Below are 22,155 nucleotides of genomic sequence, written 5' to 3'. Positions count from 1 at the left end.
GAGATCCACTAGCCTGAAGTGTTACTCAGATTGAAGCCACAGTCCTTTGATTTTTTTTTCCCCTCCCTTCCTCCAAGCAAAGATCAGAAGAGCGGCGGGGCTGGGGGCGGGCAGGAGGTGGCGCGAGGAGGTGGTAGACGAGAGGGGAGTCGGAGGAGAGGGGTGGAAATGAAATCTGAGAAAAACATGTCTTGGGAAAATTCTGCAGGGCCTCGCCCCTGGACAGCGCTTTGTTTCTCACGGTGTCTCCGCGCAGGCGAGCTCCGCCCACCCCGCACCCGCGGGTTGCAGGGGTCCCGGGTTCGAGCCTACGTGGGACCGGGAGATGCCCCCAGCCCCTAGACCAGCACTACACACTCCCGGTCCCAAAAGGCCGCCCGGCGCGTCCTATTTCAATTTACTCGTCCTGGGGTGAGAGCAGGCAGTTGGCTCTTCCTTCAAACTCTAAAAGGGCTAGTCAATGACAAAGATGGGGCGGGGTCGAGACCCCAAACCCTGGCTGGTTCCTGTGCCAGTGCTGCGATCTTTCAGCCCTGAAGCCCTTTGGTCCTTCAGGTCCTCCAACTTTTGAAAGATGAACTGGAAGGGCGGAGGAGCTGGGAACCTCTTAACCTCCTGAACTCGGGGGCTCAGATTCCGAGGTGGTCTTCGAGCCCACCAGGACCCAGCCTCCAGCTTCGCTCCTCTAAGCCTGAAACCCCAGGCAGGGATTTTTGTGGCGAATCGCTAGGCAAAGAATTCTTGACCCTCACTCCTGCTGGCCTCGGTCAGATTACTTTTCACAGACTGGAGCTGGCTGGGAGGTGGGGGATATTTACTTTTCAATCTTTTGTATGTGTTCACTACACCTTGTGTGGTTGGGTGTGGACAGCGGGGGAGGGGGGGTTTCCAAATCTAGTGAAATTCCCATTCGTGGGTATTATCATGCCTGTGGGGTTGGGAGTTCTTTAAAGTTTAGCAAGTCTGCAAATAACTACAGAACACAATACAGTCCCCCTCCCTTCCTCTCTCTAGCTCTCTCTCTCTCTTTTTTTTTCCTTTTCCTGCCTCCAAACGCCTTCTTGGAGGCTGAAGCTGGGCAGGTCTCCAAAGGTGCAGCAGTCACAACAATCCCGCATTTCAAAGTTAAGCAGCAGTTGCACAACTTTCAGCCGCTCTCTTTAGGCGGCTACTAATGAGCTAAGAAACCAGGAGCATCTGAGGAGGTGAAGAGGAAGCTCCCAGTTCTCCTCCCTCCACCCTACAAATCCAACCCCCCCATCCCACCCCCACTCTCTCCCCCGGAGAACTTTAAGATATCATCCTTGCTGTTCGCTGGCCTGGCGGACCATGGCTCCCTTTGGAAGAAACTTGCTAAAGACTCGGCATAAAAACAGGTAAAAGTTCAGCGTGTGTGTGTTCAGAAGCTTCTGTGTGAAAGTATGTGTTCTGTGGTAGTTAGATTCTGATTTAAAATGCTCTTGGGGGAATAAAGTCCTGGAGAGTTAGGTATTGTATTTGCACTCCACTGGTAAGGATATTGTTCAGTCACAGTGACTGCAGTGACCGCAGTTGAAGGATCTCTGAAAATAAAAACGATGTTTTTAACTCCCTTTTTTCTTCCTTTGGCCACTGCTGGTGCCACCACTAGCATCCTGCTCTTTGTGCTTGTTGCCTTGCTTATTTGATAGTAGTGGAAGGGCAAGTTTTCTTTTGTGTCAGACAGGATTTTAGTGTATTAGATGAAGATAGAACTACAATTTATTACCTACTAATTAGAAAGAAACCAGAACTGCTGATACAGTCTGGAAACAATGCTTTGGCTCCCCTTTGAGTGGGGCATTCTTGAAACCTGGAAAGTTCCCAAAGTGAAAATTCTCGGTAGAGAAACTTTTTGTGAACTCATTCTTTCGAAAATCTTTGAGCAATTTAGGTGATTTTAGGCACTAAAAAGGATTCAAACAGCTGTCCTCCTTAATCCTTATTATTACTATTTGATTTGATTTGCCATTTTTCAAGCCAGCAATGCCCATAGTGTAAATAAATGTATTTCACATACATGCAAATTTTTCTCGAAATGTATTTATATGTGTGTCAGTCCTATTAAATATTTTATTAACTCAAATACCACATTTTTATGCCTAAAAAAAATGTGAGGGTAACTGTAGAGAGGGGCTTTACTTTTTAAAAATATTTTGACACAAGGGCTTTTCCACAACTTTTCTCTCAAACACACTTGTTTGTACTTGTCATAATTTACGTAGTATAAATTTGAAAGCGTATAATTACATGGCAGGAAATGATACGATTATTTTAGAGGGTCTGCATGCATTATAGTGGTACAACTTTAAAGTCAATCTCTAGACTTTAATTTGGGCCTGAATGTCTACTTGAAAAACACTGTCATTATCTCTTTCCAAGTGTCTTTATGAATTAGTTGACTAAATTAAGAAATGAAAGCAGCAATAATCAGTACTATCAAACTTTCTAAATATGTTTTATTTTCTAATAATTTGAATATATATCACAAATATTTCTTATCGTTAGTGAGACTATGTATATGTTAAATGTATCTTAAAGAAAGTGAAAGTATTAGTCACTCAGTGTCCGACTCTTTGTGACCCCATGGACTGTAACCCTCCAGGCTCCTCTGTCCATGGAATTCTCCAGATAAGAATACTGGAGTGAGTAGCCATTCCCTCCTCCAGGGGATCTTCCCAACCCAGGCATCAAACCCAGGTCTCCCGCACAGCATGCAGGCGGAATTTTACTGTCTGAGCTACCAGAGTAGTCTTTAAAAATGTGGTAGTGATAGTTATCAAAAATAAGCTTGTATTTTAGTACTGCCGATGCATTAAAAATTATTTCAAACAACACCCTTTGCCAAAAGAAAATCCTTACTGCTTTTTGAAGGGTATTTCAGTACCATTATTTTTGAAGTGTGTTTGTTTAATGCTGTAAAGATATATAAAAGATTACTTTGGGAAAGTTCATGGTATTATAAAACAAGTTATGTTTTCGGTATAGTGATCTTTCTGAATAGCACCCCTGTAGATCAGAGTCGTTTTGTATTTGTATGTGTGTTTTAAATAACTCAAGAATTCTGTCATTGGTACGCCAAATAACCGTACAACAAATCTGGGTACACCCCTGGGAGTTTCCCTCCCATGTCTACTTCCGTTGCCTCAAATTGACTCTTCAACATCTACCCGTACAACTGGCTTTTGTTCATGGAGGTGAGTATACAAACATTTTAATATGACCTTTTCTATGCAAAATTATGAAAAAGTGGAAGCAGACAATGAAAGATGGGGAAGCTTAATAGTATTTTAAGTTGCTCTGAGAAAGTGGAATGGTATTGAAGTAATCGAAGGTGATGCTTCATTATGAACATGTGTTTTGGTGAAAGTGGTAGTAGTCTGTAACGACTGTAATAACTATGTTATTAAAGATTTGTGTTTTTCTAATCCTTAAGAAACACTTAAACCCAGAGGTGACTTGGGATGTAAAACTGTGGGTATTTCCAACTAAGTAGGTAAATAAGCCACGTGGTGTGTTGAAAGAGAATTAATGTATATTTGTTTTCTTCAAGGTTTAGTTTTGCTATAGATGAGATTTTTTGTTGTTGTTTTGTCTGTTTTGTTTTTCCATATTCTCAAAGGTAAAACTACAAGTGAAATTTAGTTACAGGATTAAGTTTATCAATTTCAGTTCCTGAGTTCTATAATGATTTAAATAATTATACTCCAAAACATAGAAACCAAGTAACTTTCCTTAAATGACAGGTGATTCATCCTTTGATCGATTCATTCTTTGATGATAAAACAGTTATCTGATAACAGCCAATGCATTCTTTAAGTACATAGTATAAAATTCCTTGTAAAAAGTAAAGGAAGAATTTGAACAATGTATTTGTATACACTGTGATATAAAATGTATGCAGTTAAAGGATTATTGTATCTTTGTCAGTACGGAAATGAGGATTTTTGGAGGGAATATTAGCATTTTGAGATCATAAAATTTGAAGAAAGTTTGTTTATTGAAGTTTTCTTTTTTTTTTAATTTAATTTTATTTTTAAACTTTACATAATTGTATTAGTTTTGCCAAATATCAAAATGAATCCATCACAGGTATACATGTGCTCCCCATCCTGAACCCTCCTTCCTCCTCCCTCCCCATACCATCCCTCTGGGTCGTCCCAGTGCATCGTGTTCTCTCTCTTTTCAGTTTTGTTCACTCTTATTAATAGAATGATATTTAATCACCCAAGATTGAACCTCTTAAGGTAGTTCTGCCAGTAGTCTCATAATACATGGATATTTGAGAGTCTTAAAGACAGATGAAAAACAAATGAAGCTTCAAAGTATGAAGCATAAAAACTTTTAGAAAACATGACCTGTAAACGTTGAGGAGGGTAGAGCCATATCTGTCGGTTCAGTCGCTCAGTCATGTCCGACTCTTTGCGGCCCCATGGACTGCAGCACGCCAGGCTTGCCTGTCCATCACCAGCTATCACCATTGTCTAGTCCCCATTGGTTCTAATTCTCAGGACAGTGCCCGACATGTGATGGACTTATATTGTACAGTTGTTTATGTAGTTTTATAAACTAAAATTGTTACTTGTACTCAAGTAAAAAAAACACGGCAACATTCTATTCTCTCGTCATCATCTGATATCACCTGGTAGTATATAAATGTGAATACTCTATAAAGGATTGGTTGACAATTGATGCAATCCAAAAACCAGGGAGATGGACAAAAAAATTATATGGATTTGAACACTAAGCTAATCCTGCCCTACCAGAACATATTTTCTAAATGTTAAGAATTAGTCAATTCAAAAAACTGGAAAATAGTCTTCAGGAATACTGAGGATAATGCTTGGTCACAAAGCAATTTTATTTGGACACATAAACATTTTATGCTTTTCATTTCTAACTTTCATGTAAATATTTAAAAGAAATGGAGCCAATCTAAAATCTTTATGCTTAAATCAGAATAATTGTTTTACAACTTTCTGATCGTTATAATATTTAACAGAAGAGTACACTTTTCAGAAAACCCTTTGGTCTCAGGAAGTGGATTGTTTACTTTGTTTCCGTAATAATTAGAATGTCCTGTGACTGAATCCCAAAGATTGAGAATTACCTTCTTATGCAACTTTTTGTTCACATAAAGAATAAAAATGTTGGAGAGTCTAGATATTTTCTTTTCAATGAACAATTAAAGTTTATGAAAACGTTTTTAAAAAGTCGCTAGGCGGCTTTTGTTTCTCATAGAAAATCCAGAGAAGCAAATAATGAAGTGTGAATTCATTGGTATTCAAATGGACATTCAATGATTGAATTTAGATTATTAACATAGTTAGGTACTCACAGAAGTTCCATCTGTGAGTGTGCTTATCTTTGTATTGTACTAGGTCACTTCAGTCGTGTCCAGCTCTTTGTGACCCTGTAGACTCCTGGCAGGCTCCTCTGTCCGTGGAATTCTCCAGGCAAGAATACTGGAGTGGGTTGCCATGCCCTCCTCCAGGGGATCTTCCCAACCCAGGGATCAAACCTGCATCTCTTATGTCTCCTGCAGTGGCAGGCGGGTTCTTTACCACTAGCACTACCTGGGAAACGCCTACAATTCCTTGGTGTTTAATAAAATTTGGGGGCAGAGAATTGGTTGGACTTTTTACCAAACCTTGCTAGAAGCAAAAAATTGCCTTTGTAAAGCAGTACTTCATACGTTTGTTGGAAATATAAAATTAGAATACTTCTTTCAGGTGATTCACTGAAAATTAACAATGATTATGAAAGAATCTAATTGTGTGAATGCTGCTACTGCTGCTAAGTCACTTCAGTCATGTCCGACTCTGTGTGACCCCACAGACGGCAGCCCACCAGGCTCCCCCGTCCCTGGGGTTCTCCAGGCAAGAACACTGGAGTGGGTAATTGTGTGAATAAGACCTTATAATTATCATTAGGTGTCATTCAGCTGGGCTTCTCAGGTGGGGCCAGTGGTAAAGAACCCTCATGCCAAAGCAGGAGACATGTAGTTGATCCCTGGGTAGGGAAGGTTCCCCTGGAGGAGGCCTTGCCAACTCACTCCAGTATTCTTGCCTGGAGAATCCCACGGGCAGAGGAGGCTAACGGGCTACAGTCCATGGGGTCGCAAAGAGTCTGACATGACTGAAATGACTTAGCATGTGTGGATGCGCTATTCAGACAACTTGTCTTTCCTTTGGCATTTTCCTATACCTATATCAGAGGTGATAACAAACTTTGCCCTAATATCTACTTGAAATCCAAAGTCTCCAAACATTTTGTAAAAAAATTATTAGTAGTAAATAACACAGCTATATTGTTTTATAATTGACATATAATTTGCATTAAAATTTGCTTTTAAATGAATGAAAACATATCTAACCAACCAAGTTTTCTAAAACCAGGTGCCTCATATTGCTCCCGGAAGCTCCGCATGCCACAAATACTTCATCAGAAGGAAGAATTAAAGTTTTGTGCTCATGATAGAAATTACTGGCAAGCCGGATGTTTTCTCTTTGTAATTAGAAGTATGGTAATTTATGAATTCTGTAAAACAGGAAACTATCATGTGAACTGTTTTGTCTAACCTCCAGTAAATATTTGAAATGCCCCTGAAACTGACTTGAGAAATGCCAGATATTTGAGTACGTACATCTTTTCAGTTCCCAGGTGTTCCTGAAAGAGATTTCCCCTGATGATACCTGGTAACTTAAGTAGTTATTACTTGGCAGCAGACAGTGCATTAGGAACAATGATTGGAATGCTCTAACCCTGGCAAAAATACTCTGAGAGCAGTGGCTGTGGTGAAATTGAGCCCTAGGTTAAATCTTGAATTGTTACTCAAAAAACTACAAGCCAACTTAGAGCCCAGTACATAAGATGCTTTATTATGCACCATATCAATTCATGAAACATGTAAAGATGAAAATCTTAAGGATTTTTTTTAAGTATTTAAAAGTTTGTAGCTGGTTAACAGTTTTATTTATATGGCCTTTTTATTAGCTAGACTGTATAACTTAGAAAGTTTTGATGTTATTTGGTTCGTATATATTTGGGTAGATCTCTAAGTAATTCACAAAACTATGGCTCTCTTCTTTTTATTTTTAAAAATGGAAAAAAGTTGAAGTAGTGGTATGAATTTACCTCTTCCAGGTAAATGTGGATGCCAGTCCTTGATAAGAAATCTCTTAGTAACATATTGGCTTTCTTAAACAAGGCAACATGCCACCTGCATTGTGTACACATGACCGGAAAACATTCAGCGTACTTCTGTGTAATAATGTTCTTTAATGTATACTTGCCTGGGAGTTTTAAAAGATATCCATTTGGCAAAACATGCATAATGCATACAACATTGATTTCTTTATATCTCTTTTTTAAAAAAATGGATTCTGATTCAATTATTGGGGAGACTATTGCAAGGCTACACCTTCTAGAGATATCTGTTGCATATTGCATATCTGCATAAATTGCATATCTGTTGATTGTAATTTGAAGTAATTACTAATGCAAATGGTCACCCAACAGCAAAGTATTTAATAATTACTTGTGTGAATGAAATAGAGTCTTGGGGAGATGTTTAGCATTGGCAGTGATCAGTAAACTATTTCAAGAACAAAAATGAGTGATGGGTATTAAATATGCTGACTAACAAGGCAAATTACTCTCAATGGTTTATATCTGCATGTTAGAATGCCCACTGTTTTTATAAGTAAGATGACTTAAGATATCTATAAAAAATTCTCATAGAGTATACACACTCAGTGAGATCAGGGACCTCTCCTATCTTGTTTCTTTCTAGATAAAATTGAGTAGGTGCTCAATAAAACTTGTTGATTGAATAAATGAATTCATACTCCCCAAATACAGCTGGTCCCCATAAAGCATTTGCATCAGAGTTGTACATTTGTGGTGAACAGATTCATGGGTAGTCAAAGAATGAATCCATAAATTCATGGCTGACCTCTCATCATCCCAGCTTCTAGGCTCATGTCCTTGCTTTCAGATGGTTAAGGGCCATCTATGAGAAATAGATGCTGTAAGAGACTTTTACTGGACTCCTGGTAAAAAACAAACCAAGGCACAGGGTGATTCATTCTTCTCTAGGGATGCTCTCACTTCCGCTCATGCTCCTTGAGTGTAGCCATGTATGTATGTGAGTTAGGTTTGGCGGGTGATGGTAGCTGGCTATTCTAGACCCCACTGTTGAATGTAGAACATTTCCTTCTTCTGTGGAGACAAGAGGGAAATACAGTTGGGGACCAGTTTGTTTTCTCACATGAAAGGAGGATTTATGCTCTTTGTATATGACAATTGCAGTTATGAGACAATGGGAAAATGCTAGAAATAGGCAGAAAGTAATCAATTGAAAATTCCAGTTCTTTAGTCACCTAAAGTTTAGGTCTTATCTCGGATTTGCCACCACTGGTTGTGTGCATCTTTTTTTTAAAGTCTTTATGGAATTTGTTTCAATATTGCTTCTGTTTTATGTTTTGTTTTTTTGGCCTCAAGACATGTAGGATCTTCTCTCCTGACTAAGGATGGAACCCAAACCCTCTGCATTGGAAGGCAAAGTCATAATTACTGGACTGCCTGGGCAGTCCCTATTTTATCTTTCTAATGCAACAATAACAGTAACAAGAGCAAGCAAAGGCAATTTTTTTTTTTTTAACAGAAAACAGAAAAATTCTGTAAAGCAGTTATCCTGCAAAGGCAAAATGTTAAGTTTGACAGTTGAAGGGGTTGCTCTTTAAGTAGAGGAAATACACAATTATGATTGATAATACACTAAAGTCATTATGGGGCCTCGGAATGTGACTGTGCAAGTGAGGAAGCCCTTATGCCTCAACTTCATTAGATTCAGAGTAAATCCGTTTATAACACGTCTTAAAACACTTACTATGTGCACTAAGTAATTTACATAATACTTAAAATTGCCCTGTGAAGAAGGTACGACTTTTTCCCCTGTTTCATACATATTAGTCAGTTAAGACCCAGAGTAGTGCAACAATTAATAAGTGGCGGAGACAGAATTCGAATCCATCCTCTTAACCATTACTCTGCATAGTTTATTTAGTATTTAGTTTTCTCATCTCTAAAACAGAGTTAATCCTAAACCATCAAGAATTTGGATTAAATCGGAATGTAAATAAAAACTTAGCACAGTGCTAGGAGAGTAAAAATTCAGTAAATATTCACTCCTTGTTTAAGTCTCTTGGATTAAATATGTTATGAAGTATATCTTAAAATTTTAATACCTAAACATGATATTTTGTGGTTCAAAATTTCAACCTTGACTCACTAGAACTCTGGTCTCTTTTCCTGATCACCACTCATCTCTTTTCCTCCCTAGATACAAAGAGGTAACATCAAAAATGACCGAATGTAATTAGATATAAGTATATAAATGTTGCACAGTACTAACTTTGGATCTTGATGAAATATTTCAATTCTGACAGTTTTCCCTTTAATTGTCATCTCAGCAAATCTTAGCAAAATTAATTGTCATCACATCTCATCTTAGCAAAATTCTGAGACAATTAATGATTTTGCAGTGTATTGCATAGGGCTTCCCAGGTGGCACTAGTGGTAAAGGACCTCCTGCCAATGCAGGGGACATAAGAGACATGAGTTCCATCCCTGGGTAGGGAAGATCCCCTGGAGGAAGGCATAACAGCTCACTCCAGTATTCTTGCTTAGAGGATCCCATGGAGCGGGGGAGCCCAGTGGGCTACAGTTCACAGGGTTGCAAAGAGTCAGACACGAGTGAAGTGACTTAGCGTGCAGCAATGCTCAGCATGGTTTAAGAGACGGTTCTTTATGTGCCTCTGTGAACTTTAACTAAAACAAAATGATACATAATTTGAATATTTTAGTATTATCTTTGTTTAATAATATGAGAGACTGAATTGAATACTTAAGGTGTCTTTCATGTTTCAAGCTTCTGTGATTTTGAAATTCCCTCTGCAGAATATAATTCAATTCTCTTGTCCTGCTTTTTATGCCTTTTCAAGAAAACTTTTAAAAATGGAATTGAAAGAAAGATTTTTTCTTGTAATTTTATTTTACTTAAACATCTCATGCATTGCCACATAGCCTCCACCATGAAAGGTAACATTATGGTAAAAGTCAAATGGTTTATTTTCAATTATAAAGAGACATGATTAGTTTATAAATTATAATATCTAAGAATTATTGAGTATTTGCTAAGCACAATTTTAAGTTTAGTAGCACAAATGTAAAAATGTTAGGAATAGCTATCATTTTATTTTATTTCTTCAGGACTGGTAAACAATGTATTTCATATTGTACCAAACATGCAAAGACACAACCTCATTCCTAAGAGACTAAACTCCTAATTGAGAAAACAGCACTATAGTAGCTCATGCATGAAATTGTTTTTTAAAAATCACTCTTCCATGGGAAACTACCATTGACAGGGTAAATAAAGTCATAATCTTTATACTACAATTTTAAAAAATGAAAGTATAATCTTTTAGAGTTGAGGAAGGCTGTTCCTCTGTAGAGTAGCTGCTCACTAAATGTTTTTGACTGCTTCTAAATAGAAATACATAATAGAGAAGTAAATGAAGAAAAATAAAAATAAAAGGAGCATCGTCATAATTAGACAGTGTTTATTGAACTCCCACAGTTAGGTGACAGGCTTGGACAAGAGAAGGGAACACAGCAACGTATATAAAGAGAGGTAGGAGGGGACTGAATCATACAAAGCTAGGAATGACTCAGGATGATCAAAAGAGAAGAATTCAGGAAGCCCGAAGAAATAGGGTCGGTTTGGCAAGAATCCAGAATCTTGCTTGGGTTGGTGAAAACAATATTTGACAATTGAGAAAAATGTTAAGGATGTGTTTATATAACAGTAATAGACTTACAGTCAACTTTAATTGACTGATGTTTATTCTAATAATCATGTTAAACTGGTCAGTCTATCAGTTTATAGAATTGAGTTGTTCTACTATTTTGTGGATCTTTTAAATTTTAGCTCTACTAATGCAGATAGTGGTCCAATTTCAACAAATTTTCATCCTCACTAATTATGGTGTATAATTGATAGGAATTTTGTGTCTGGGTTTTACTGATGTACACAGTATATATTTGGTCTCAACCAATGACTGAGATATTTTATAGCCACCTAAGATGTCTTTGGTTACTCTTATGCTCCTCATTTACTCTGGTTTTTTTCAGTCCTTCTAGAATTCCCTGCAGTTACGGTTAACTGAAGGTACATAAGAACTATTAGCAGTGAATCAGCTTGGGGGAGACCACAGACCTTCTTGGGCTTCCCAGCTGGTGCTAGTGCTAAAGGACCCATCTGCCAACACAGGCAATGTAAGAGACATGGGTTTGATCCCTGGGAAGATCCATTGGAGGAGAGCATGGCAACCCACTCCAGTATTCTTGCCTGGAGAATCCCATGGACAGACGAGCCTGGTGGGCTACAGCCTATAGGGTAGCAAAGAGTCAGACACGACTGAAGTGACTTAGCATGCACACCCCCACAGACCTTGAGAGTAGAACTTGGAGATATGTATTTTTAGCTCTGCACATAATTAGCTTTGTCTGGAAGCTATGAGAGATGCTATTGAAAAACCATGGATGTCTCCATGGAGTAGACATATAATAACTACAATCTCATAAGAAGAAAAGAATTGTACACAATTAGCAAAAGCACTTATGGAACTCTAGTGGACCTTTGAGTTCTACCATTTTTAATGCACAGGAAGTCAAGCACTTTGTAGCAGGCAACCACAAAGTGTTAGATTTAATTTCTTGACTGCTTGTTCTTCTACTTTGATAGTGAAAGTCAAAGAACCTTTTCTTAGAATTACTAATAATAGGCATGGAACTTAGACTAAGTTTGTTTTTTTTTTTTAATGATCATTTTTAGTGGTTCTATTTTAGCTAGGAGAACTTGCTTAATCACAATTTAGAGAATTACGTAAAATGGCAGCTTTTGCTATGCAATGCCTTATGTATTCTCAGCATATAATAGTATTGCTTTATTATCTACCTTAGCATCTGAAAATAAAACATTCTCAACTCTCCCACTCTATCAGATTTGGTATCTACTTGTATATATTTCCCTTGTTTGGACTCAAGATAATGGTTATTTGATGATTTTTAAAAATTCAAAAATATCAAATGAATCCCTTTCTTTGGGGGCATTAATAAGATTAAATGGACCTTACTTTAAGGAAATTGTTGCTTGGTAGACACACAGACATACTTTAATTAAAATATAGGCAGGTATTTTAAATTAGAAAAAAATATATATATAGGCAGGTATTTTAAAACATCATAATAAAATCTATGCTTTCAACAAAAATATTTATTTACCTTAAGATGTGTGCCACACGTTTTTCTATGTGTTGCAGATTAAAAAGTGAGAAAGACAGTCAATCTCTCTATCCTTATTGAGGTTGTAGTGCCGTGGTGGACAGGCAGACAGTAAGCAAACAATAAATGAACAAGAAATTTCAGGTAGAGATTACAGTTATAGGAATCACTATAAAGACAGAACTATAAGAATTCAAAACTGAGTAGAAGGGCATGATAGAAAGTATCAGGATGGGAAAAAACCAATCAATGATAACTATAATTTGGGCTCTGAGTAAATAGGAATATAGTTGTATCATCATAAAGAAAAAAAAAAGTGGCAAGAGTAATTTGAGGGAGGGAAGAACAGGAGGGTGAAGAGTAAAAAAATTCAAGGTGTCCTTTGAATGTTACCAAATATTCCACCTCCAAACACCTGGTGTTTGGACACCCTGCACATTGAAAGCAGCCTTTCATCCAGCCTACTCCCATCCCGCCTGACATCCATATGGGACTGATTAATATGGAACATACTGCACCTGGAATGGGACTTTAAAGGCAAAACACACTAGTTTCCCAGCCAAGACCTTCAAGCTGACTAATCCTATGTTAAACCTACTCATTCTTCATCCAGCATTTCACTGCCATCGTCTTAGTGAGCCTTCACTCATTGCCTTTGGCTGAAATTACCTCCAAACATGGTCATGACTTCCATGAGATTATGCATTCTACTGTATAAAGACCAGATTCTTTTTACTTTCTTTTATTTTTAATTGGAGGATAATTGCTGTACAACATGAATCAGCTATATATATACATATATCAACTCCCTCTTGAACCTCCCTCGCACTATTTTTACTTTCTTATCCCCTAAAGAATAATACATAGAACCACTGTATAGATATCAGAGTTCAAATAATATTTTAGTAATTAAATAAACAGAATCTAGATTTTTGATACAAGTAAATCATCTAGGTCAGGAGTCGGTAAACTTTTTGTGTAAAAGGTCATATAATAAATGTTTAGGTTATTCCCACCATAATGTCTCAACCACTCAACTCTTTCCATGTGGTGTGAAATAGACAATTCAGAATTAAGTGGGTGTGACTATACATAAACTAATTTTTATTTACATGGAGTGGATAGTTATAACCAGCAGGTCCTAGTTGACTGAAAAATTCCTTTTGTTTATTTCTCCCTCAAAACCCTTCCACCACTCATGCTCCAAAAAAATAAATATATAAAAGAACACTTAGGTAGACATGGTGACTGTGTTAAAGGCGGATGAGCTAGAGAAAAAATCTAGGAAGACTCCGAATTTGCAAACTCGAGTGAAATGGCAGGGTGATAGTGATTCCCTTTTGTTAGGATGGGAAATCAAGAGATGGAAGAGTTTGAGATGTGTGAGGAGGAAATGGTGAATTCATTTTGATGGGCCATGTTTGAGGTGGCTATAATATAAAGATAAGTAAACATGTAAATACTAAGTTGGGAATATTGGTCTAGAGCTCAAAGGAAAAAATAATAGATGTTGGAACTGTCATCATACAGCTGGTTGATAAGGTTGTGGCTGACATTACAGTCACCCATAAGATATATATCAGTTCAGCTCAGTTCAGTTGCTCAGTCATGTCCAATTCTTTGGACCCCATAAATCGCAGCACACCAGGCCTCCTGGTCCATCACCAACTCCCGGAGTCCACCCAAACCCATTTCCATTGAGTCAGTGATGCCATCCAACCATCTCATCCTCTGTCATCCCCTTCTCCTCCTGCCTTCAATCTTTCCCAGTATCAGGGTCTTTTCAAATGAGTCAGCTCTTCGCATGACGTGGCCAAAATATTGGAGTTTCAGCTTTAGCATCAGTCCTTCCAATGAATACCCTGGACTAATCTCCTTTAGGATGGACTGGTTGGATCTCCTTGCAGTCCAAGGGACTCTCAAGAGTCTTCTCCAACACCACAGTTCAAAAGCATCAATTCTTCAGCACTTAGCTTTCTTTATAGTCCAACTGTCACATCCATGCATGACCACTGGAAAAACCATAGCTTTGACTAGACGGACCTTTGTTGACAAAGTGATGTCTCTGCTTTTAATATGCTGTCTACATTGGTCATAACTTTCCTTCCAAGGAGTAAGCATCTTTTAATTTCATGGCTGCAATCACCATCTGCAGTGCTTTTGGAGCCCCCCAAAATCAATTCAGCCACTGTTTCCACTGTTTCCCCATCTATTTGCCATGAAGTGATGGGACTGGATGCCATGAACTTTGTTTTCTGAATGTTGAGCTTTAAGCCAACTTTTTCACTCTCCACTTTCACTTTCATCAAGAGGCTCTTTAGTTCTTCTTCACTTTCTGCCATAAGGGTGGTATCATCTCCATATCTGAGGTTATTGATATTTCTCCTGGCAATCTTCATTCTACCTTGTGCTTCTTCCAACCCAGCGTTTCTTATGATGTACTCTGCATAAGAGTTAAATAAGCAGGGTGACAATATACAGCCTTGACGAACTCCTTTTCCTATTTGGAACCACTCTGTTGTTCCATATCCAGTTCTAACTGTTGCTTCCTGACCTGCATACAGGTTTCTCAAGAGGCAGGTCAGGTGGTCTGGTATTCCCATCTCTTTCAGAATTTTCCACAGTTTATTGTGATCCACACAGTCAAAGGCTTTGGCATAGTCAATAAAGCAGAAACAGATGTTTTTCTGGAACTCTCTTGCTTTTTCCATGATCCAGCAGATGTTGGCAATTTGGTCTCTGGTTCCTCTGCCTTTTCTAAAACCAGCTTGAACATCTGGAAGTTCACAGTTTACGTATTGCTGAAGCCTGGCTTGGAGAATTTTGAGCATTACTTTACTCGCATGTGAGATGAGTGCAATTGTGCAGTAGTTTGAGCATCTTTGGCATTGCCTTTCTTTGGGGTTGGAATGAAAACTGACTTTTTCCAGTCCTGTGTATATAGTGAGACAAGAAATGAGTCATTAAAAACCTGGAAGATGCCTATTGTATCAGTTATCATTTACTGATAATAAAAGCATCATAAAAATTAGTGGCTGAAAACATTTTTTTTTTTTTTTGCCACATGGGGTCTTAGTTGCAGCATGTGGGGTCTAGTTGCAACATGTGGGATCTAGTTTCCCAACCAAGGATTGAACCTGGGCGTCTTGCATTGGGAGAATGGAGTTTTAGCCATTGGACTACCAGGAAAGTTCTAGCAATGCATTATTTGCTTGATTTTCTGGATAAATTGGGATCATTATTCCGGTTTTTACTTGAGCTCTCTCATGAGCAGTGAGTTAGTCAAGGCTTAGGGTTCAGTGGGTTAACTGGTCAACTGAGATGGCTGGATCTCCCTGTCTTTCCATGTGGTCTTTCATCTCAAGTTTTTTCATTAAACAGCAGTCTCAGAACAGCATTCCAGGAGGAAGAAGGCGAAGTTGCAAGATTTCTTGAAGCCTGGACTAGAACGTGCACATGTGGTTTTCATCACATTCTATTGGCCATACTTAGTCCCAAGGTCTATTCAAGGAAAAATAAATAGATTCCATCTTTCAATGGAAAAAGCTGCAAAGAATTAGTGGCCACCCCTGCATCACATCTACATTTATTGAGTATGCAGAAACAAGGGCCATGTCAGAACTGAAAAGAAGTTAGAAAGGGAAAGAAATAAAGAGTAAAGAAAGAGTCAAGGGAACAGACTACTGCAAAAATGAGAGGAAAAGGTCACAACATAAATCTTAAAGAGGTCAAGTCAGATCAGTTCCAAAAATAGCAATTGGATTTAGAGATTACATCTTTGATAAAGCTAGGAAGAAATGTGTCTGCTGTGGGTGTGTGGTGATGGAAGTCACTTTAAAGTGGTTGTTATTGGAAAGAGGTGAATTGGAGAAAGTGACTGTGGGTTATTATTTGAGTTTGTGAAGGAAAGATAGTTGAGGTGTGTGTGTGTGGTCAAATTGAGTGACCTGATTGTAGGAAGGACCAGAAGTAAAGATAGAAGATATAAAGAGTTTGAAGAGTGAAGAGAAGTCGCTCAGTCACGTCCGACTCTTTGCAACACTGCGGACTGTAGCCCACCAGGCTCCTCGGTCCATGGGATTTTCCAGGCATGAATACTGGAGTGGGTTGCCATTTTCTTCTCCAGGGGATCTTCCCGACCCAGGGATTGAAACCGGGTCTCCTGCATTGTAGGCAGACGCTTTACCATCCAAGCTACCAGGGAAGCAAGAAGGGATAAACTGGGACTTCCCTGGTGGTCCAGTGGTTAAGAATCCACCCTGCAATGCAGGGAACAGGGGTTTGATCCCTGGTTGGTGAACTAAGATCCCACATGCCCCGGAGCAGCTGAGCCCCTGTACTGCAGCTACTTAGCCTGAGCTCCACAGTTATAGAATTCTGTGCATCACAACAAAAGATCCCACATGATGCAATGAAGATCCCACGTGCTGCAGCTGAGATCCCACTGAGCCAAATAAATAAATAAAAATGAAGTTATTTTAAAACATTATAAAAGAAGGGATAAATTATGAAGCAAAGTCCTAGAGGAGGTGGAGACAGTGACATTCAGAGGCTATTAAAGAGTTAAAAACTTTGAGAAAGTAAATGGATGTAAGATACTTTTCATGTAGATGACCAGTGTTTTTCTTTTATCCATAACGTTTTCAAGTACCTCTTTAAAAAAATGGCATGAGGCCCTGGTATATTCTTATTTCTACAAGTAATTTACTTGTTGCTCTTTAGGTAATTGATTTGTGACTAATGTGAAGAGATGATTATTTTAAATAAAACTGCCAGTTGGAAGTCACAGTTTATTACTGTTTATTATAGACCATGTTCAGAATGTAGAAATCAGGAATAAAGGAGCTCCTCTTACATTTTCAGCTATCCTACTGGATAATTCAAATTCTTACATATTTCTAGCGCCATTCAAATCTACCATCATATTTCAGAACACATTTAGAGAGGGATGAGTAGGTGGCTGCAGGCAAATACAAGCTGAAAATCACCGTCATTAGAAAACAGCTTCCACTAAGAAGGCAAAAGCAATTATGGGCTTAGCTGCCAAAAGGAAAACAAATGTTAGTAGTTGACATAACTACAGCTATTGTTAAACTAAATATTCAGGCTGGGTAACTTTCCTTTAATGAATGTGCTCTCTTGTTTTGAATTATTTCTTTACAAAGTACAAATCAATAAGGAAAGTTTTGCGAAGCACAGGTAACACTTGGAAGTAAGCCCTAGAATTTCCAATAAGATTAGATATTTTCTCAGCATTTCATCTAGTAAACACTACATGTTAATATTTACATTTTGAGTATAATCAACTTCCGGAGTCTTAGTTTACTTAACCTCCAGTAATCTCCAATACACATTCTTTACACATCCCCTTCCCTTTTCTCTGTTTATGGGAATTATGTATAGTATTATAGGACCCTGCAGTGATGGAATGTTTAGGGTTTTTCTTATCCTATATGACTGGCTTATATTATTACACCCTAGAAAATTAAAACTGGTATTAGTAATGCATAGAACTAGTGATTTTTTCTATGCATATATATGCATAAAATTTTAATTTTCAAGATGGTTTTAATATTTGCTGCCCCTATTTTTCATAGAATGATTAATTTTCTGAAGGACTCCAGTTTTAAAACTATTTTAATAAAATGTGAATAAAATAAACAGTTTGCGCTTAATGAAAACTATTTGATAGCACTATTTTCATGCTTCATCTATCAAAACAGTAATCCAAATTTACATAGCAGCCTAAGCAAAGACTTGTATTGTTTGTGACTGACACGATCTGTGATGATCTCTTCCTGAGACTACAGTACTATGATCTCAAAAATTTTACTTCAGAGGGCATGCGTTATTCTCTGGGTAAAATAACCAGAGTTATTTTAGCATGTAGATGCAGAGAGATTCCTCACCATTTGTCTGCTTCATTAATTTTAATTGTGTTCAGACTTTGTTTTGTGTGTGTCTAAGTGTGTAAACCATTCCCTTATTTTGGGGGATTCCAAAATCACTGCAGATGGTGATTGCAGCCATGAACTTAAAAGACGCTTACTCCTTGGAAGGAAAGTTATGACCAACCTAGATAGCATATTCAAAATCAGAGATATTACTTTGCCAACAAAGGTCCGTCTAGTCAAGGCTATGGTTTTTCCAGTGGTCATGTATGGATGTGAGAGTTGGACTGTGAAGAAAGCTGAGCGCCGAAGAATTGATGCTTTTGAACTGTGGTGTTGGAGAAGACTCTTGAGAGTCCCTTGGACTGCAAGGAGATCCAGCCAGTCCATTCTAAAGAAGATCAGTCCAGGGTATTCATTGGAAGGACTGATGCTAAAGCTGAAACTCCAGTACTTTGGCCACCTCATGCGAAGAGTTGACTCATTGGAAAAGACTCTGATGCTGGGAGGGATTGGGGGCAGGAGAAGAAGGGGACGACAGAGGATGAGATGGCTGGATGGCATCACCAACTCGATGGACGAGTTTGAGTGAATTCTGGGAGATGATGATGGACAGGGAGGCCTGGCTTGCTATGATTCATGGGGTTGCAAAGAGTTGGACACGACTGAGCGACTGAACTGAAGTGTGTAAACATTACAGAAAGAGTCAAAATTGTCACTTAACAGGTTTTTTTGTTTGTTTGTTTTTAATTTTATGGGTAGTGTATGGGAATAAAATGTTTTCCTTGACCCTGTTAAGTTCCATGCCTGGTTCTGAAAATTAAACTGACCAAAAACAGACTGACAAGAGAAAAGCATTCACATTAATTTATTGTAAGTTTTACATGACACAGGAGCCTTCTTAAGGAAATGAAGATCTAAAGAAATGGTTAAATCCCAATTGTTTTATGCTAGGTTTAATGAAGAATGCACAGTCATGGAGAAGTGTGGTAGATAGGTCAAAGAATACAAAGTAAGTATAGCAAACTGGGAGAAATTTAATAGAGTCTGGATTCGTCTCTTCACTTTGTATTCAGAGATAAGAGTGCTCCTTTCCTTCCAATATAGGAAGGGCATCTCTCAGCTGAGGATGCTAGGATCACTTTCAGGGGAGAGGCTTGGATGGAATGTCCAAGTGAACTCCCCATTTCTCCCATTTTCTAGAACTCCTTCCGCTTCAAATACTCCAGGTACCATATTTTGACATATCATGTATTGAATCCCATCAATAGTACATTTGCTTACTTCACATGCCTTCATGGTACATTAAGGTGATCAATGTTTAAGTACAGAAAACAACCCAAACCAAATAGATTTTAAAATCAATATAGCTTTAAAAATGTGTTTATTTTTGATCATGCTGGGTCTCCATTGCTGTGCACAGACTGTCTAGTTGTGGTGCATGGACTTCTCATCGTGGTGGCTTCTCTTGTGGAATGTGGGCTCTAGGGCGCCGGCTCAGCAGTTGTGGCTCACAGCCTCAGTTTCCCTGTGGCAGGTGGACTCTTCCCAGACCAGGGACTGAACCTGTGCACCCTGCATTGGCAGGTGGATTCTTAACCGCTGGACCACCAGGGAGGTTCTCAGTATAGCTTTTAAATGATTAGAGACCATGTCATGCTTTAGAACTTACTAAAAATGTAGTATGTGTATAGAAAAAATATTTATTCTCTCTAGTTGCTGGGATGAATAAAATACTTTTAAAAAATCTGAATTGAATGGGCAATTCAGCATTTTACACAGATGTCTACTAGAGGAACTATAAAATTATTTTCTGGTTGCTTCTTAAACAGGTGAAAGAATTAGGAGTCTGTGTACTGACAAGCTTCCAGATTTCCAAGAAAGTCAGTCATTAAATATCACATTGATAGATGATCCTGTATGTATGGACAATGTATAGAAGCAGGTAGTAAGTAAATATATAAAATACTTTTATCATAATACCACAATTTTTTTCCCTCTTCAGTAGATGACTGTATCTGACTCAGATTTAGTATCTTGTTTCCAGTGAGAGAAAACTTAATGAAATATGTTGATTATTTTATTAGGCAGTAGGGAGTTCATCAATACGGATTCAATTCTAACTCATTTAATCCAAATTATTCTTATTTTCCTTATTTCTACATGATCTGTATTTTCTCCCACTTACTAACTGAGGGTGGTATTGAACAAATTCTTAATTTCTTGTGCTTCAGTTTTTTAATCTTTGTAATGAATTTGATTACAGGACATAGCTGATAGGGTTGTGATGAAAATTATATGAGTTTATATATTTTAAGCACTTAAAACAATGCCTGGCACATATTAAGCATGAAATAAATGTGAGCTATTGTCAGACTTTATTTTTCTGGGCTCCAAAATCACTACAGATGGTGACTGCAGCCATGAAATTAAAAGACACTTACTCCTTGGAAGGAAAGTTATGACCAACCTAGATAGCATATTCAAAAGCAGAGACATTCAAAAGCAGAACCAACAAAGGTCCATCTAGTCAAGGCTATGGTTTTTCCAGTGGTCATGTATGGATGTGAGAGTTGGACTGTGAAGAAGGCTGAGCACCGAAGAATTGATGCTTTTGAACTGTGGTGTTGGAAAAGACTCTTGAGAGTCCCTTGGACTGCAAGGAGATCCAACCAGTCCATTCTGAAGGAGATCAGCCCTGGGATTTCTTTGGAAGGACTGATGCTAAAGCTGAAACTCCAGTACTTTGGCCACCTCATGCGAAGAGTTGACTCATTGGAAAAGACTCTGGTGCTGGGAGGGATTGGGGGCAGGAGGAGAAGGGGACGACAGAGGATGAGATTGCTAGATGGCATCACTGACTCAATGGACGTGAGTCTCAGTGAACTCAGGGAATTGGTCATGACAGGGAGGCCTGGCGTGCTGCGATTCATGGGGTTGCAAAAAGTCGGACACGACTGAGCGACTGATCTGATCTGATTGTTATCTAACGTCTCCTTCTACACACACCCCACTGTTCTTTTCCCCAGTCACCTTACTTATTTTCTAAGTATCTGTTCCTTAACCACCAAGCCTAAACATCATCATATTAAGTAATAAACTGAAAGAGTCCTCCTCACAGATAAGATCTAAGGATCTTAGATACAGGATCCAAGATCCTGTCCCAAATGAAATCTCATGAGGTTCTTTTACCTAATTTGACTTTAAAGGGTTATGGAAATTGAGAATGTCTTGAAGACATTGGGGTCAACTTCTATGTCTTATTATGGTTTATTACATATTACCTAACTTTGATTATTATTGCTTTTTAAAAATTTTTGTGGCATTTTTATACAGAATATGTTAATATCTCATGATTTCCAATAATATTTAAGAGGATATTGAAATTTTAAAATCTTTCTCTCTAAACATATCTTTTGTCCTTCCCCAGCTATATAATGCATTTCTGAAATTAAAGATCATCTTATCTTCTATAGAATTTTACCCGCATTGTTTATTCATATTTATTAAAATCATAATTCTGTTAACACATTATTGACCAGGGGATGTTTTGCAGAAACTAATGCCTCTGGTCAGTAATGTGTTAAGAAATGAATCTTGAATCAAGTTATAAAAATATGTATGCTATAATTCAAAATGGACAATTTATTTGGGGAATAACTAACTTATTAGTTACTAGGATAGATTTGATTTACATAGAACTTTTTTCAATCATATATTTAAACTTTTATCTTTACCAGAGTCTGTCTTAAATTTCTGTTTGGGTCATTTTTTTTCTCTTACTACAAAGCCACCCAATTATAGTACACAAAATATAAATTTTTCTCTTACATAATAGTAGTGATATTAACTAATTAATTAGCTAAACTCATTGTATTGAATTGGATAAAATGCT

The 22,155-nt window shown here is 38.0% G+C and overlaps 1 protein-coding gene across 2 annotated transcripts in view; it reads left to right on the top strand.

Annotated features, from left to right (window-relative positions):
- The first annotated feature begins 992 nt into the window (after positions 1-992).
- The window catches only part of RASSF9 (Ras association domain family member 9), a 37,721-nt gene continuing 16,558 nt past the window's right edge, over positions 993-22,155 (top strand). Inside the window, exon 1 of one of the 2 annotated variants that reach the window (XM_019960316.2) lies at positions 993-1,376. In XM_019960316.2, the coding sequence (XP_019815875.2) occupies positions 1,330-1,376 (47 nt within the window). In that variant the 5' untranslated portion in view covers positions 993-1,329. Of the gene's footprint in view, positions 1,377-2,855; positions 3,216-22,155 lie in introns of those variants that run through there. The other variant, XM_070788893.1, reaches the window with a different exon arrangement.

This window comes from Bos indicus, chromosome 5, assembly GCF_029378745.1.
Source record: "Bos indicus isolate NIAB-ARS_2022 breed Sahiwal x Tharparkar chromosome 5, NIAB-ARS_B.indTharparkar_mat_pri_1.0, whole genome shotgun sequence".
NCBI classification, from domain to species: Eukaryota; Metazoa; Chordata; class Mammalia; order Artiodactyla; family Bovidae; genus Bos; species Bos indicus.
The sequence above is the reverse complement of the archived record's forward strand: the minus strand, read 5'-3'. Positions and strand labels throughout refer to the sequence as shown.